This window comes from Hermetia illucens, chromosome 4 (genome assembly GCF_905115235.1).
Source record: "Hermetia illucens chromosome 4, iHerIll2.2.curated.20191125, whole genome shotgun sequence".
Lineage (NCBI taxonomy): Eukaryota > Metazoa > Arthropoda > Insecta > Diptera > Stratiomyidae > Hermetia > Hermetia illucens.
Window position 1 is genome coordinate 87,535,838 of NC_051852.1, and position 18,679 is coordinate 87,554,516.

The following is an 18,679-nucleotide window of genomic DNA, read 5'->3' on the forward strand; positions in this document are numbered from 1 at the left end:
GACCCATCTTGTCAACTAACAGTATGTCAGGCTTGTTGTACGAAATATGGTGATCAGTTAGAACTTGCCGTTCCCAATACATGCTGTAAGCAGAACTATCAAGTACTGCTTGCGGTTCATATTGGTAAACCGGACACCCCACTCAGAGGATTTGCGGTTTGTCACAAACCTTAACGGTACGCTTCACAAGGCTCGCGAGTGTCGTGAACTCCAAACGGAACTCAGCTCGTGTTTGAGGCACCGATTGCCATTCAAATCGACAGCGCGTTGAATATTTCCATACACTGTTCCGAAGTTTTGATACACAGTCAGCATATACTAGAGTGTGAATGCTAGTTGTTGCAGTTCACACAGCAGTAAGTCGGTCAGTACACACTACAAAAGTAGAGATACCATACCTCTTTGGGGCAGCTTTTCGTTGCTTCTTTCGTAGGGTAGAGAACCATACCGTTAACAAAACGTAGATCTACTAAGCTAAAGTAACATTACCGCCTTGCTCTCTGAAATCGTCATAAAGTTTTTGGAAGGGCACACAGTTAAGCCTCTCCAATATTCATGAACACCACCATTGTGTATTCACCTTTCAGGATTGTGTGCAAAAAATGGAAAGCAAAGTCACAGGACTTCTCATATTGGTAAGCATGTCGATTTTCATTCAGCATATACATGCAAAACGCATTCTTGCGAATGCAAGACTCAATCAGCTTCTCAACACATTTCAGCGAAAATAATATGAAGCCAATTTGTCTGAAGTTCTGTTGGTTTAAATAGTCATCCTTTCCAGGCTACATATGAAGCCTACCCTAACCTTCTGACAGAAATTGGGCAGGCCCAAGTCGACTTAAACTTAGATATAATTCATTTCTTTTTTGTATATTCCCAATGATTAATTCTTTCATTCGGTTCTCAATATTCTCAGCAGCAGGTTTCGACCAAATAGAAAGCAAAAATCCGTTAAAAACTCCAATATTTGTACATTCAATGCCTTGGTCAAGTTTCTCGTAATACTAAAACGCGCCACCATAACCATTTGACACATGTCATCATTCAAAGTTACTTACCCCGGCATTCGTGCATTTGCATTAACGTTTTTGTTTATATTTTTGTTTTCACTTGACAATTAGGATCGAATGTGTTAAGAACTTTTGCCAGATGAAAAACAGTGAGCACATACGATGAGTTTTTGGACTGACACGTTTATAATTTTCATTTCCCAAGTGAGTTCCAAATTCAGTGAAGTGACAATTTCTTCTGTTACTTCCACGTCTGAGGATATTTTTGATTATTCCCAGGTTTGCTTTTTCGCCGGAGGAGTTATATTTTTCGTGAAGCATCTTTTTAAAAACTATGAAATTCGCCATGTATCCGTACAACTTATCTTTTCAACAACATTTGCTCTATCTCTCACGATGTTTGAGCTTATTATATTCGAAATAATGGGAGTAATGGAGTCGAAATCGCGATATTTCTACTGGCGACTGGAGTTGACCCTACTGTTGCTAATGGTCATTGTCGTCATTCCTATATATATCGCCTATTGGTGCGTCAGTTTTATTACATTTGGTAAGTAGGTATAAGTAAGTGGAACATATAAGAAAAGATTTTATAAAGGTAGAAACACTCAACAAAACAGTGACCATGTCGTCATCCATGTATTGTAAAATATTTCAAATATATAGTATGACTGTGCGAGCGGATTAAGGGCCCGCTAAAAGATGGTTTTCGAGAAAGCCGGTCACCTTCTAATTCACTTTTTGCACCTCTTCAGGTCTCTTGAATCATCGTTGAAAATCACACAGCCTAAGTCTTCTAGAAAGCTAATTTCCCTCGATAGTTTACTAAAATGTCTTTAGGAGATCATTGTCTCCTTTGTGTTCGATCTAACCAATCTATCTCAGTCGATTTACCCTTAGTCCGTCAATAACGCCAACGTCTTATATTTCACGCCCTCGTCCGTAGATTTTTCGGATTATTTTTTCTTCCAAACATTTTTATTTTCTTATTTCTCTTTTTTCTGACGTGCTAGTTATTGATTTATTGAACAGGTTTCTATAAGTACGCTACACAATCTAATGATACGGATGCACGGAAGTACCGTACGCAATTTGTACGAGTATTGAGAGTTACGTGTAAGAATCGATTTTGTCCAATTTCGCTAATGATTTCAGTAGTTATTATAAACTTTAGTACGATCTGTTCTAACTCGATGGCGTTACTATCTAACTAACTTTCATCCACCTGGACCTTGGAACTGTGTCTTCCAGTTTGAAAAATTAGGCACCGATTTGCTGCCTACATCGATATTGTCATCCCATGATTTTTGTAGCTTCCACGGTAGGCAATCCTATGAATTCTTCAGCCTTTTTCCCATTCACAAGCGGGGTCGGCTCGTCGTAATCGGTTTCGCCATTTGGCTCTATCGAATGGCTGATCTGGGTGCAATCTTGAGACTTTTAAATCCCCATCCAGCGTATCAAGCCACCGTTGTTTCGGCCTGCCTTTTGGTCGTTTACCATACACTTCGATATTCAGACCAATCGTGGCAAGTGAATTCTCGTTAGCACGAATGACATGACCAGACAATCGAAGACGCCTCTCTCGCAACTTTTCCACGATCGGTGCAACCCCATAACGATCGCGAATATCCTCATTTTGGATGTGATAAAAACTTGTCATGCCACTAGTCCAACGTAACATCTTCGTCTCCATTACCGCAAGACGTCGTTCATTGTCTCTTATAGTTGGCCAGCACTCAGAACCATAGAGAGCGACTGGACGGACGACATTGCAGTAAATTTTAGATTTAAGATGTTCGTTGATACGTCGATCACAAAGAACACTTGTGGCACGCCACTTCATCCAGGTTGCTTTAATGCGTGCAGCAATTTCATAACGCAGTTCTCCATTGGCTGTTAGCGTAGACCCGAGGTATTTAAATCGTTCAGTTCTGGGCAGATCACTGCCGCTGACAGTGATCGTGCCTGTTTCATTGTTAAAAATTCAGTTTTGTTTAAATTCAATCTGAGACCGTGTTGCATGAGGCGATCATTCCATTTTCGGACAAGTTGCTCGAGATCATTTTTGTTGTCAGATGCTAGGAAAACATCATCAAAGCAGTGTGTAGGGCGCAAGACGTTGGATATCCCGTGTGACGGTGTCCATAACAAGATGAAAGAGGAGTGGTGAGAGGGCGCTTCCTTGATGAACACCAACAGAGACACTAAGCGTTTTAGATATCGCCGCCATACTTCGAACTTTACTTTTCGGATCGTGGTAGAGCAATTGTACCCAACGCACGAGTTCGTCTGGCATTAAGTGTTGCCGTAAAGCATACCAGATGAGTTCGTGTGGCACACGGTCAAGCGCTTTCTCTAGATCCATAAATGCAATGTAAAGAGGGCGATGCTTTTGATGGTGTTTCTCCATGAGTAAACGCGCAGCGTGTATTGCGTCAGTAGTTCCGCAGTTTTTGATAAATCCGGCTTGATTCACGGTTATTTCAACGATTTCGCCAATACGGTTGTCAAGAATGCGTTCAAAAATCTCCATGGTATGTGAAAGTAACCGGATCGGACGGTAATTTGAACATTCTGCTGGACTATCTTTTTTTTTTCCATATTGGAACAGTAGTAGTTTCTTGCCAGTCAGATGGTGTTCTTCCTTCCTGAATAACCCGATTAAAGAATTCACTGAGCCACAGTGTTGGGTCCCAGCTCTTCGCTTTCCAGAGCTCAGATGCGATGTCGTCAGGTCCTGTGGCTTTTCCCGATTTCATTCGTTTTATTGCCTCTTCGATTTCAATTGCGCTGACAGTGAAGCCCATAGTGTTTTACGTAGGCACCTGTCGTGAGACTTAATCCTACGGTCCTCTTCAGACACGGATTGATTTTGTGACCACAATCAGAGCCCCGCTGAGACAAGTCACAACGGTACCAGTCTATACCAAGTGCATGGCTTAGCATTCATACTGGTGGATGCAAGAATTACCTAAATCTCTACCGAACTATGGAGTACGGCACCCGTGTTGATACGCAACACCACGTCGAGGCCCGAAGGTCTCTTCTCGCTTGAGCACAACCACAACCACCATGAAACTCCCACTAGGGGGGCCAACCGCAAATAACCGAGCTGTCCCCACATACAACAGGAGTTCACCCGAAGTATGTGAGTCCAGGGGCTTTCCCGGTTCCCATGGTACCAGTATACCTCTGGTAAGGTTTCGTGACCAATTTATCACTTCAGATGAGTCCCCGTGCAGACTCGGGTCTGATCGCCCTAATTAGGTCTTTGGAGCATTCGCCTACTGAATCACGGCCGGCAAGCCAAAGTAATTACAGCGTATCCCGGTGCCACCACATGGAGGTTCTCCTCGACCACTTGGTTTTGGTTTGGCCGATAGGGTTGCCGCCCCATCTTCCTCGCCGCCACCTCTGAGCACCAATTGCGCTGACAGGTGGAACTGGTCCAAGTGTCAGCAATTATTGCGGAAGTAGAAGATGAACAAATTCTTCAGTTGAAATTTGTTCGAAGTATTCTCGCCATTTATCCGTTGCGGCCGATTCTACATACTGCTACGGACACATGTAGAAATTAGTGGAAAATGTTTGGTTAAGGTAAATTTTGTGACAACATGTAAAAGATCTTTCCGGAAATTTGAAGTAGAAAATTTCGACCTTCACGCTTTGGGTGGCTTTTTCTGATTGGCGACGATATTTTCAACACCCTGTTAGAGGAAAATCCATTTCTAACAATATCCGAGATTGTAGAAAAGCTCAATTCACCACAATTGCCCATATCTGGTAACTTATGATATGGTCATCACATGCAAATCTCTGTTTGCACCTACGAAAACGGTGTATTGTCAGACCGAAAAGCCAGGCCCGCGCACCACTAAACTTAACTTGAGCTTGAATAAGAGAATGTTGTGTATATAGTTAGGTATTCGAGATCCAATACATTACGGGCTGCTATGCCTCTACCATTGTTTCTGCCCTTATAAATTTTTTCACTGGACAAACAATTCAAAAATAAAAAGAATGTCAGGCAAAAACTCGTCCATTTTTCTGCCTCCAGGGTTAAGACGTTTTTTTAAAAATGGAATATATAAAATGCCACCACACTGGTAAGAATTCGTTATAATTCAGCAAAAATTCTTATACATATTAATTTATTAATGATTATGTGAGATGATTAGTCCTCATTGATTTTTCATTTTCCTTCCGATATTGAAAAAACAATCTCAGTCCCCACCCAACTGCTTTCTTTCCGGAAGCAGCTGGTTGGGTATCCGGTCGCCAAGTGTAAAATCTGTCAGCAAGTGATTCAGCTTATGCATTTCCCTCACCGACAGGCACTTGATGAGCTGGTCCTTGAGCCGGACGTAGGAGCACTCGCACGTCGACGACGAGTGCGATGGATTCCTCGTCGAAGTCGACCAACGCGCAACCTTTTCTTCTAAAGAATTTTACTTTCTAAAAGGATTTATTTTTCTACCTCCTCTCCCGGCACTGCCAAATTGCATTCTTCTAGAGTCGCATCGTGAAGTTCTTCCTACAAGGCTACAGTTGTGTGAAAAATTTATTATTTTGTTTTATAATAAAAACGAACCGAACTTCCCGGTAGACTTTATATAGTCAGCAAGCTTTCTGAATCAGAGAGGACGACAGGTCGAACGATCAAACCTCTTCTCTAGATCAAAAAATGCAATGTAGAGAGGTCGATGCTTTTCAACGGAATTTCTCCATGAGTAACCGCGTGCGATGACGTATGTTTCGAATACTTTTGTGAAGAATGCGTTCAAAAATCTTCATGGTATAAGGCAGCAACCGGATGAGATGGTCATTTCATATTTTTGGAACTGAAGAATGAACAAATTCTTCCGTTAAAATCTCATCAAGGTGTTCCCGCCATCTGTCCATCGCGGCACTTCGATCTGTAAGCAAAATATAGTTCTTGTCGTTAACGCAACAGAAGTATTGGATATAATGTTTGCGGTGGTGTCGGCTTTTAAGAAGTCGATATAGATCTTCCTCATCACCCCAGGTGTTCGCTTTATCGTATTGTTGATGAGTCGCTCATCAGAGTTAGTAACCCAATGGTCGCAGAGGCCGCTTTTTTTGTTCTTAGTTTGATTTCATAACTAGTCAACATTTGTAATGGAAAGTAGGATCATTTCTTCTCTTCACTCACGAAATCGCCACCGTAGCGGGCCCCAGTGCGTTGCGGCTAATGAATCTGCCTATTTAGAAAGTAAAGATGAATATATGAAGTATGTAATATCAAAAAAGTGACATCACCTTAAAGTGCGATATCATTTTTTCATCATCATCATACATAACCAAACATCAATATATTCAGCAAGCTATCGCAGCGAAAGCAACGGTTTAAATCTCACTGTTGGGAGAGGGATTTGTATCATGATTGGATGTCGCGTACCAGTCGACTCAGCTGTGAGTATCTGAGTCAAACCACGGTCGTGAATGAAGGGCTCTAACATGCTTCAAGACCCGGGGCCAATTACATTGTTGCGCCAACGATTATTATTATTATTATCACTTAGTATCATAACAGATCATCATCCATTCACTTTATCGAAAGTCTCTGTTGGTGCATACCTCTGCACAATTCTGATCCTCCTTAACCTGAACCGAAATCTTGCAGAAAACGTTTTATATGTAATCGTGCCCATTTATAGCGCTAAAATCAATAACAGTGCTTTTAGCATCTCTCACTATTAGAAAGCCAGTGACAAAATCGTATTTTATACCGTTTTCAACCTTATTTGATACTTTTAGATGATATCACTTTGGTTTCTACATAATGCAGTTTGTACTCTACCAGCTGATTGAGTAGAATCTAGAACGTTGTAACCGTATCCACAATAATGAGCAGCCGAAGAGGTGGAAAGAACATTTGACGAATCGGAATCATTTGACATCGAGCGAAGTTCGACCTCTTTTGGTTAATAAGACAAGACACATACTACAGTATAGGGATACGGACTGCTCAATCAAACAAAAATTAAATAGTTTTTGCAATGCAGCCGTTGGCTTTGATCGTTTCCCTATGGACCTTCCCGGTGCAGTTCCTGCAGTCTTTACATGGTTGTGTCACAAACTTGCAAACTTGACAAATTTACCTCATTATGTCAGCTTTCGGATCACATGTAACAATGATGAGCATAATTATGGGCAACTTTCGAATACTACGTTAGTTAGGGCTTGCCTTAAATTATATAGCATAATATCGAGGTCATCATCGTCAATAAAACCACAATCGTTATTCTCCATGCGTTGCCTCGAAAATCAGTTTTAATTTTACTTTCGTGGAGATTAACTCCGTTTCCAGTATATTAGAGAATATGGCAAACGTAAATTTAACACAATTTCTGCTTCACTTTATGTCAAACCCGATGGAATTCATTTAGGGAAAAAGAAATCATCAGCAGTTCACTCATTTTCACAGCTATGAGGAGGGCGTTTTGCTAAATTGAGCGAATCAGAAACCGAGAAGTAGTAGAGAATATTAAAATTATCCCCTGTATTGTTCTATATTCTATGCCAATCAATCATTGTCATTGAGAATTATTTCGCGCTAATATCTTTGTTCATAAAATTCTTTAATTATTGTAATCAATATTTCGAAGTCTTATTTTGCACTTCTTGGAAAAAACATCAGTTTGCTATGCCTCGCGTGAAATAAAACCTTATTAAAACCGATTCAATGTCTGACTGTCCGTCTGTCTGTCACACCCGATTTGCTCCGAAATGGCTCAACCGATTATTATGAAATTTGATGAGAACATGTGGTCTGTGTGTCCTTTTACATTGCGATGAGTGGCGCTATTTTCCGTTGGGTTTGAAGGGGGGCTCCTTATACAGACGGAAGGGGTGTAATATTTTTTTTCACAAAATATGGTCATATGAGGTGTGAAAGGGCTCGATAGTACTTTCCGAAACTGATCTTCTTTCGGATATTAAGTGAAACATAGGGGAGTGAGTGCTCAGATTATGTGCCCCAAAAAGTGAAACAAGTCTCGTTCTCAGAACCTATTCAACATGAAAGTATCATAGTAACGCATATATATCAAATCTGGGCCTCAAAATACATCCTGTTCTAATATCTGCTAAAAAAAGTTAATAATAGTATCCTGTCAAATTTAGGGTACTATAATCCTGCGGTGTACCGTTACGGTCTTGAATGAAGTACTCTAAAACACAAGGCCATAATCTAATTGGATTATTGCGCCAACGATTATTATATCCGAGTTGTCACAATCTCAGCAGATGCATGATTTTACCTAATACTATCCCTAAGTGCCAACCATTTAGGCTTGGATGATCTTACCTAATTAAAAGCTTAAAGGACGTTGGTGGTGGTGGCAGGTGGTAGATTTGTGGGAGAATCCGCCAAGAACTCCCCACAACATCGCATATAACGTTACCCAGGAATATCTAAATTTTACAAGTCTTAACATCCTACCTACGTGCCATCGTTCAAGGTCAGCTGAAATCCGCATCATCTCACCCACGACTTCCCGAGGCGCCCGCACTCCTCCTCTACAGTTTTGCGCGAAGTGCCCCTGGGGCGACTCATTCGTCGGCCATCTTGGGAGAACGGATTCCACTGCATAGCGTAGCCCACAATGCAATTATCGCCCCTCCTTAATCTGTGACCTATCCACAGCCACTTTCGTTCACCGATCACATCGCGAACGAGTAGCAGGCCTATGCGCCGACCAAGTTTTTCGTTGATCTTGTGTGTTGAGATAACTGCATTTCCAAAATTCTCTGAGATTTTACTTCGGTACAGCACGTGACATTTTGCGACAGATAATATAATAATAGCTTTTAGTTTCTTCGTAATGCCCCATCGAAAGCTTTCTCAAAATTGATAAAGATGGTAAGGCAGTGAAAATCCAAAACTCCGAGCGATGTTCCAAAATGATCCGTAGGGTTGGTCAATGTTTCAATGCAGGAGGATCCGAAGCGGAAACCAGCCTGCTCTTTACTCACCAAGCCCTTGAGATTTTCATTGATTGCATTCCGGCACTATTTTAGCCATTATCTTTTCAACGGCAAGGAACAGGCAAATACCCCTCCAATTGTCACACTCAAAACGAATTCCTTATTTGGAATCTTAACGATCATCTCCGTCTTCCACTCCCTGGAAAAGGTCTCGGATTCTTAGGATTTCCGTACGAGTAAAAGTAACATATCTGTAGAAACGGCAGATACAACGATAAATAATTCTACGGGGAAACCGTCAAACTCAACGATTTTACTCCGTCTAAGTGCATTGATGGCCGAAATTACTTTGCTTCTCCTTGGAGGAACAGTCCGTATCCGCATGCCACGGTGACCAGTCATTTCATCCACAGGAGGAGGAACCTCACCAGATATGAACGGTTAAGAACCGCGGTGAAGTGTTCTTTCCACTTCTTCAGTTTTTCCCTTCCCTGAGCAGCGTTATACAAAATTCTCTCCTGCCACGATGTACACTACGCTGAACTTTTCGGAATTTCGCAGCCAGCTAAATCGTATGACGCTCCCTCGAGACGTAGACGACGACTTGTGTAGCACCCGATAAAAAACATTTTTGATAGCAATCCAATGCTCACCCATATGTAGATATCCCACAGTTGAACGAAAGCTAAGTCGATGTCGAACTGGCAACTGGTTCATCCTCAAACCGTTCGAAATTTTCCTCACAGAGAAGGATATAGGGCTTATACAGTGGAATCCGGATAATTCATTTCCCTTATTTTACACTCCCGATAATTGGCAATCCCGATATTTCGTATCAAATCCTCAGTTCCTTCACGATATGAATTATCGGAATTCTACTGTACTCCAAACAAGAAACCATTACTTTCCCAGAGAAAAATAGAACAAATCGGGAAACCGGAAGCTTGACGCTTCGGGTATAAAAGGTTTTGTGTTTCCCTATTGAAGACCGTAACGTAGTTCTCCATTGGCTAATAGTATTGACCCGAGATATTTAAATCGCTCAGTTCTGGGCAAGTTACTGCCATTGCCAACAAAGATAGTGGAAAAGAAGAATTCACTGAATAGATGTTGCCTACCTTAAGCACGTGAATTTGAATAGCCATAGGGGAATTAAATATAATCTCATTCACTTCTCGAAATGAGACTAGAGATGCTTTGGAACTCAGGTCTATCTAACCTATAGCAAGTATCACTTCCTTATCGAAGATGTATGACTGAAATTATGGCATTGGAAAATCTCCTCCTTTCTAAAGATTGAAACATCCCTTATGGAAATTACGCAAGGATGGAGACGACGATTGCTTGACCAAAGCAGGTCTGTTGCCACAGAAGTGCTTCGTAAGATGTAATGGCTTCTTAATTCGGAAGTAAACTTCATTTTTTCAAAGCTCCTAATAATGTTAACTGCTCAGTGACCATTATCAATCATTTTCGAAATCACTGTTCATGCATTTTGCTACCAGTATATTAGATATTAGTTGTTCTTATATAAACAGTTACAAAGTTTGGATTCTCACCTTTATCTCTTAGCTAGAAACTTCCTGCACAATCCTAGAGTTTTTTTGTAAATCAAATAATGCAAATAACGAATTTATCTGAAATATTAGGCAGGAACATGTCTGGTTTTTCGTTTTAAAATTTAAATACTTCTTGTTAGACTCTACTTTGAGTAAGAGATGCAATAAAGAAAAATGCCACTAAGAATAATCTAAAATTCATCGTTATCAGCATTACATTAACACATAGTTTTACCAGTTCCAGATAAATGGGTGAATGCTTTAACTACTTTCATTTGGTTCTTATATCTATATGGTTTGTGGAGGATCGGAGAACCATTTCCACTTCTTAGTGTTGAACATGGGATCTTCACCATCGAACAGGCAATAGATTTATTGGAAAAAAACTAGAAAAGAAATTTGAACCATTCCCTCAAATTTCAGGCTGTCTCCCGAATTGGTGTTATCGGTGTTACTGTTATGGCTTTGCTTTCCGGATTTGGTGCTGTAAATTATCCTTACACAAGTATGTCATATTTCATTCGGTAAGTTATAATTTTCTAAATTTTCTTCCTGAAAAGCGAATCCTTACCAATATAACATTTTCGACAATTCTGCACAGACCTGTTTCACAAGCGGATATTGTGAATTTGGAAAGGCGGCTAATGCTTAATATGGATATGATAATTGTTAAAAAGAAACGAATCGCCATAGAAATGAAAAAGTCAAAGCCAAGTACGTCGAAAGCAGGGTTATGGGCCATATTAAATTCAGTGACTCAGAGAACAATTGGAACAGAAAGTATGTATTTGCCTAAAATTACGCTATTTGCAGCCGACAACTCAGTTTCCACCTTATTAAAAAAAAATTTGTAGAAAAATAGAAATATTTTCCAAATTTGTTGCTAATTTGAATTTGTACGTAGTTTAGTCGACATATCGAGATCAAAAACATAAGTCCCGCAACATATCCTATTTAAAAATGTTCCTTCCTATTCATTAAAAGAACACTAAAGTGTGACCTTTCTGCTCGCTGCCCTGTAAAAGGAGTGACTTAAGCATTGGATCAGTTTCTTTTTAATTATTTTTATGTTTAATAACGAGTCTTTGATAATCTGAAAAGAATACCGCCGTAGAGAAGGGGAACCCTTAGGCACTTCCTTTACGATTGTCCAGCTCCAGCTAGAGCCAGAGTGCGGACAGTAGATAAACAGTTCTTTCAGGGCCTCAAAGAGATCTCAAGTTGCAAGATGGAGAAGCTGCTGTCATTCGTAAATGCTAACAGCTGCCCCAAAAGATCTAACTTAGTTGAAATTTGCTCCCATTTCTCTTCCCACGACAGTAGGACCTTAGAAGTTTATGACCCAGAAAATAAACAAATGAATATATGTACCTAATAAAGTTTAGATATTTACAATACTCTTTTTTGTATGAATATTAAATTACAAACTATATTAAAAATTGGGTAAATTCCCTTCAATTTTACTCACATATTCAGATTTTTTGTCAAATCATACTAATTTATGTGTGTAAATACGGTTCTTTGTGTCGGTTGCATATGGCGTTAAGTTTCAATGTAGCAGATGGAAATTCGACGCACGACTAACATCTTATTTACAGACATTGGACAACTAAGGCTTGAAATGGCCCCTCTTGAGGAATTGTCACGGCAAATATTCCTGGAAATCCATTATTTGCGAAACATGCAAGAAAGACAGAAATGGGCAAAGACATTGCAAGGCAAATATTTCAATGTCCTGGGACATTTTTTCAGTTTGTATTGTCTGTGGAAAATTCTCATTGTAAGTTTTGCTAAACCATATCCACTTTTTAGTAACTTATGAAAATCTATTTAGTGTACAATAAACATAATCTTCGATCGGGTTGGCCGGAAGGACCCCGTTACTCGTGGGTTGGAAATAGCTGTTCACTGGTGCGGCTTCGACATAGATTTAGCATTCTGGAATCAGCATATTTCATTTTTTCTAGTAGGATGTATCGTAGTCACGTCAATCCGTGGTTTGCTGCTGACTTTAACGAAGGTGAGTCTTTTTGTTACGATAAAAATTTCATTTGATTTATTAATGAGAGTATTGTTTGTAGTTTTTCTATAGAATTTCATCGAGCAAATCATCGAATTTAATTGTTCTGTTATTGGCACAAATAATGGGAATGTATTTTTGTTCGTCAGTGCTTTTGATGAGAATGAATATGCCAGCTGAATATCGTGATATCATAACCGAAGTGTTGGGAAATTTACATTTTAATTTTTATCATAGATGGTTTGATGTAATATTTTTAGTGAGTGCATTGACAACGATTGTTGTATTATATTTATTACAAAAGCCCATACAAACAGAGAATAATCTCCAGCAAAGTTAACACAAAAACATTGTGCGTATATAAGATTATTAAATTATATAATTTTATTAAATATCTGTTGGTTTTTCTAATAAAAAAATTAGTTGAAATTGGCGTAATTTCCAAGCTGCATCCATCTATCTTGATATTTCACCGCAATAATAGGTATGAGCTTCCAGATAGCATCCATTCTACTTAAAACAATTTCGTTGAACTCTTTGCCCACGCTTTCGAAAACCAAGAAAAAAAGGTGGAGCAAACAAAGGAAGCCGAACTGTAGGAAAGGCTTTACTAAGTCTCGATGTCATATGAAAGCCTTTCATGTATTTAAGCTATTATTGCGTGTGTGGAATAATTTTCGTATTTTTCACTTCTTAAAAGAATGCAAAATATACTCTGAATGTTCGTTGAAAAGGCCACAAGAATGCTGATGAAATAGTACCAAACTTCGCATAACTTCCACTACCTTAAAGGGGGGGGCAGTTAACTGCTCTAAATTCTTGATTGATAAAAAAGAAAGAAAAGATTTTCAATTTGAAGAAGATTTATTTAGCATTAAGTAATTAACATTACTTATATTTTTATTAAAATATTTAAGCGAACATTTAATATTAATGGTTTTACATATTATTAGTCCTAATTCTAATCAGCGAACTCAACATCAATTCTAGTCAGCGAACTCAACATCAATTCTATTTTCCCAAATCAAAAAGACTTCAGTGTTCTTTTTTCAATTCCAAACTTAATATTAATAATCAGTGACAGGTCTGAAAAACATAATTACTGCGATCTTCCACTCCCTTGGCGTGCTACGCAAAGTGGATAGATCCGCGCCATCTATATTGCTCGCACTCGCAACATTCGAAATAAATTTCGAATGCTGCGAATCCTGCCGCGCCACATCACTCCGCCCCCAGATGAAACCTAGGGGTTTCAGCGACTGATCCCCGAACTTCGTTCGCCGTTAATCCGCAAAGCGGACACGACGTTGCTTCGGGGCGCACGCGGGTTTCAGCCTGGACAAAGAGACCGCCTTTTTGTGACCACCGATCTCGAGCTGGAAGAAATGTTCTCCCCGCTCGAGAACGCGGTACGGGCCCTCATATGGAGGCTGCAGCGGCTTCCGGACGGCATCCGTTCTGATCAGCACATGCGTGCATGTGTCCAGTTCCTTGGGCGAACAAGCAGGTATGGACGAGTGTCGAGTGGGTGGTGGCGCCTTGATGCGCCGGAGATTGTCCCTCAGCAGACGCACCAACCCCGACTCCGTGAGACCCGATCTCTTGTCGAAGACCGGATCGCTTGGGAGTCTTGGGTTCTCCCCGTAAACCAGCTCCGCGGGGCTGGCAGCAAATTCCTCTCGGCGGGTTGTACGAAGGCCGAGTAGGACGAGAGGCAAGACTTGCGTCCAGGACGGGTCGTCGCGTGCCATAATGGCGGCTTTCAGCGTCCGGTGCCAACGTTCCAACATCCCATTGGATTGTGGGTGGTATGCCGTAGTCCGCTGGCGTTTAAAACCAAGGAGTTTGCCTAACTCGGAGAAAAGGGTGGACTCAAATTGCATTCCCTGGTCAGTGATGACCACTGCAGGGACGCCAAAGCGAGGTATCCACTCTCGACAGAGGGCTTCAGCACATGATTGCGCCGTAATGTCTTTCAGAGGTATTGCCTCAGGCCACCGCGTGAACCTGTCGATGATTGTGAGGCAATACTTAAAACCGTGCGAGTCTCGCAAAGGCCCTATTATGTCGAGGTGTATGGTGTGGAAACGCTTGGTAGTGCGGGGGAATGAGCCCACTTCTTTCCTTACATGCCTGGAGACTTTACACTTTTGGCATGCGATGCACTCTCTGGCCCAGGAATTGATATCCTTGTTCATGGAGGGCCAGAAGTATTTTCCGGTGACTAACCGGTTTGTTGTCCTGATGCCGGGGTGCGCCAAGTCGTGAACTGCGTGGAACACTTCCTTGCGAAATGTGGCCGGAATGTATGGCCGAGGTCCCTTTTCCGAGTCTTCGCAGCAGAGCGAGAGGTTTGAGCCGAAGATGGGCAACTCCCGAAATTTGTATTTGGGGTTGGACCTGAGGCTCTGAAGTGCTGCGTCATCCACTTGCGCCTTGGCAATAGCCGAGAAATCGAGTGAGGCGGGGATGTTGACTTCGGAGACACGAGACAAAGCGTCAGCAACAATGTTGTCCTTCCCGGACACGTGCTGGATGTCCGACGTAAACTGGCTTATGAAGCTCAGGTGTCGAAGCTGACGAGGGGACGCTTTGTCGGGCTTCTGTTTCAAAGCGAACGTGAGAGGCTTATGGTCCGTGAACACTGTGAACGGCCGGCCCTCTAGGGAGAAACGGAAGTATTTGATGGACAGGTATGCGGCGAGCAGTTCGCGATCGTAGGTGCTGTAGTTCCGTTGAGCGGGATTCAACTGCTTCGAGAAGAAGCTCAACGGCTGCCAAACTTGGTCCACCTTTTGGTGAAGGGCAGCACCTACTGCGATGTCAGAGGCATCAACAAAAACGGCTAGGGGTGCATCTTGCAGAGGGAATGCCAAGAGCGTAGCGTCAGCCAGTTGTTGACGAGATTTGTCAAACGCGCAGATAGCCTCTTCAGACCACACGATCTCTCGTGTGTCCTTAGTTTTGGGGCCAGACAAGTACGCGTTCAAAATGGACTGGAGATGGGCGGCCTTGGGCAGGAAACGACGGTAGAAGTTTAGCATGCCCAAGAACCTCCTCAACTCCCTCACTGTCTTTGGACGCGGGAAGCTTGATATCGCTTGCACCTTGTCTGGGTCGGGCTGTATTCCTTCAGGGGAAATGAAATGGCCGAGGAATCTCACCTGTTGTTGAAGGAATTTGCATTTCTCAACGTTTAGGACTAAACCGGCCTCAAGGAGACGTTGAAAAATGCACTCGAGATAGGCTAAGTGCTCAGACTCAGTGGAAGAAGCGACCAAAACATCATCCAAATATACGAAACAGAATTCGAGGTTTCGCAGGACTGAGTGAATGAACCTTTGAAAGGTTTGCGCCGCATTGCACAATCCGAAAGTCATTCGGGTGAACTCGAAGAGTCCAAAGGGTGTGCATATTGCCGTCTTTGGAATGTCTTCAGGAGCTACTGGAATTTGGTGATAAGCCTTGGTTAAGTCCAAGGTCGAAAAGATGCGGCAATTCGCGAGGTGATGCGCAAAGTCGTGGATGAGTGGAATTGGATATCGGTCAGGAACAGTCTGTGCATTTAGCCTTCTGTAATCCCCACATGGGCGCCATTCGCCGTTTGGCTTAGGGACCATATGCAGTGGGGAAGACCAACAGCTGTTTGAGGGCCTGCAGATACCCTGTTGAACGAGTTGTTCAAACTCTTTCCGTGCAATTGCCAGTTTCTGAGATGGTAGAGGACGCACCTTCGAGAAGATCGGGGAACCAGTAGTGATAATGTGGTGCTGCACATTGTGCTTCACTGGTTTGGAGAGACTACAGTTGGTAGTAATCTGGCTGAACTTTTGGAGAAGTGCCCGAACACGAGAGTCGGTAATGTCTTCTAAAAGAACGGAAAGATTATTGCCTGGGTGAGATACCATATGTCCCGACGAATTAAGGTTGGTCGTGGAATCTATAAGAGACTTGTTTTGCAAGTCCACCAGCAATCCATAGTGACACAGGAAGTCTGCGCCTAGTATGGGGAAGCTGACATCCGCTAGGATGAAACGCCACGAAAACGTCCTACGCAAGCCAAGACTCACGTCCACTTGCCTATACCCGTACGTGTTTATGCGGGAGGAATTTGCTGCCGCAAGTTTGAGCGGTTGAGGGAAAAGTTGATGATGCTGGGGTACGGGAAGGACCGAAACCTCTGCACCCGTGTCGACGAGGTAGTTGCGCCTGCTGAGTGGGTCGAAAATAGTTAGGCGACGTGGCGCTGCGTTCTGGGTGGCCGCCGCCAAGACCCCCCGCGGACCTAGTTTTTTGCGGTAGAAGAGAATCTACACGGTAGCGTACATCTTGTCGCTTTATCCCCGAATCTGCGGTGGTACCAGCAAATCCCTGGGTCCGTGGACTGTCTTGACGACCTGCTACCTGATCGCCCTTTTCGGATGGCAGACCGCGAGCGTGCTCGCGATCTGGCGCCCGAACGCTGAGCGTCCAACGTCGCCCGCATCTCGGCCATACTGGCTGTTAAAGCAGCAATTTCGCGCCTCAATTCACCCACCTCATCCGACGGTGGTTGAACGGCCGCCAAGGTTGGGCGTACGTACACCTCCTGAACCTGGTCGGCCGTCGCTGCCAGTTCCTCCAAGGAACCGGAGACGCAAGCGAGGATCGCCTGGGTGCCCTCCGGGAGCCGACGCAGCCAGAGCGACTTGATGAGATCGTCGCCGATCTTGCTCCCACCCAATTGCCTCATTTCACGAAGCAATTGGCTGGGAGTTCGATCACCCAACGTTAAACCCGCCAGCAAGTGGTCTAATTTTGCCGACTCGCTTGCCGACAGGCGCTTGATCAACTCGCTCTTGAGTTGCACGTACGATGTCGACTTCACCACGTCGGACACCAGAAGTATGGACTCTTCGTCCAGGCCGACCACCGCGTAGTTGAAGCGGGTCGCGTCCGATGTGATGCCGGACATTTGGAATTGTGCTTCCAAATGCACGAACCACAGCTCGGGGTTCCGCCGCCAAAACGGAGGAACGCGTACGGCGAGGGCGGTCACTTGTGGGTCCGATGGGCCTGGCGCGTCTTTATTGTCAAACGACATTTTTCTTAAGTACGAGATGTAGACGCGGTGAGTTTATACTGAATCACGGCAGGCCGCACCCACAAATGCACGCACGAAACGAGAAAAAACGAAGCGGACGCTATCCAGCGCAGACCAAAAACACCACCAATGAGAATGGAGGACTCGCGATGCTAAATACCTGCGCGCCGTCTCTTGCAGCGATTTCAATTTTTTTATTACTATTTTTTTTTAACTGAATAAATAAATAAATATTATATATAAATGAATAATAATTTCACTTAAGTATAACTCCTTGACGGCGGCGCTGGTCGAGTTTGTCGGCTGTAGCTGCGGCGTTGGCGGTGCTGGGGACGTCCTTTTGTTGCTGTTGTTGATCGTTGTGGCAATGATGACTAGTCCGGTGCGTGAAAGGTGTTGTGCAGGAGGGCGTGCGTACGGGAAGTCGCGTAAAAATCTACTTCTGGAGAGGGTCCGACGTGTGTCGCGCAGTACACTGTGTAGAGAAGGTTTTCTCGCGTTTTTTCTTGCCTCTGCTCCGACTCGGGATGTGAAGATGCGACACGTTTTCGTGATGTTTACCACATCACTCCACACTCAACTGTAGATGCGAACGCGTGAAAATCGCTTGCCGTACGGTCTACTGATGTTTTGGAAGGATTTCTCAGTCTTTGGAAGTTCTATTTCTGCCGTGTTGCTCGGACGAATTTTTGTCGTTAATAGAACTTCACCAATGTCGGCGATGGTGGACAATTATTCACTGCTGAGGAGGCGGCGATGGTGGCGGAGCCTTCGGCTCCTGCTGCGATAGCGATGGTTGCAGCGGTGATATTGGTGTCGGCTGCGACGGTAGCGGCTACGGCGGTGACGGCGGCGGCTTCGACCTCTGCGGCGATGGTGGAGTTGAGTGCGGCGGCGAAAGTGGCTGCGGCAGCGATGGCGGCTGCGGCTGCTGAACTCTTACTTATCTCCAATCGGTTGTTGCGGCTGCCTGCTGAGCGATTGTGCTTGCGCAGACTGCGATTTGTTGATGGGGATGATGATGTGCTTGAGTTTTTCAATTTTGCAGGTT

General features: G+C 43.2%; 1 protein-coding gene across 1 annotated transcript; it reads left to right on the plus strand.

Annotated features, from left to right (window-relative positions):
- The first annotated feature begins 1,034 nt into the window (after positions 1-1,034).
- On the plus strand, positions 1,035-12,939 carry LOC119654385 (Golgi pH regulator). The gene is made up of 8 exons (XM_038059753.1): positions 1,035-1,217; positions 1,293-1,563; positions 10,764-10,888; positions 10,949-11,049; positions 11,127-11,305; positions 12,124-12,305; positions 12,360-12,545; positions 12,607-12,939. The coding sequence occupies exons 1-8, from the start codon at positions 1,176-1,178 to the stop codon at positions 12,883-12,885; spliced, it is 1,365 nt and encodes a 454-aa protein (XP_037915681.1). The 5' UTR covers positions 1,035-1,175; the 3' UTR covers positions 12,886-12,939.
- The last annotated feature ends 5,740 nt before the right edge of the window (positions 12,940-18,679 follow it).

What these genes read in the sequence shown, in the direction of transcription:
- LOC119654385 (XM_038059753.1), top strand. Translation starts at nt 1,176, where the DNA reads ATGAGTTTTTGGACTGACACGTTTATAATTTTCATTTCCCAA. An exon ending in GAGAACAATTGGAACAGAAA is followed by an intron (nt 11,306 to 12,123) that starts GTATGTATTTGC and finishes TCTTATTTACAG; the next exon opens with ACATTGGACAACTAAGGCTT. An exon ending in TGCTGCTGACTTTAACGAAG is followed by an intron (nt 12,546 to 12,606) that starts GTGAGTCTTTTT and finishes TATTGTTTGTAG; the next exon opens with TTTTTCTATAGAATTTCATC.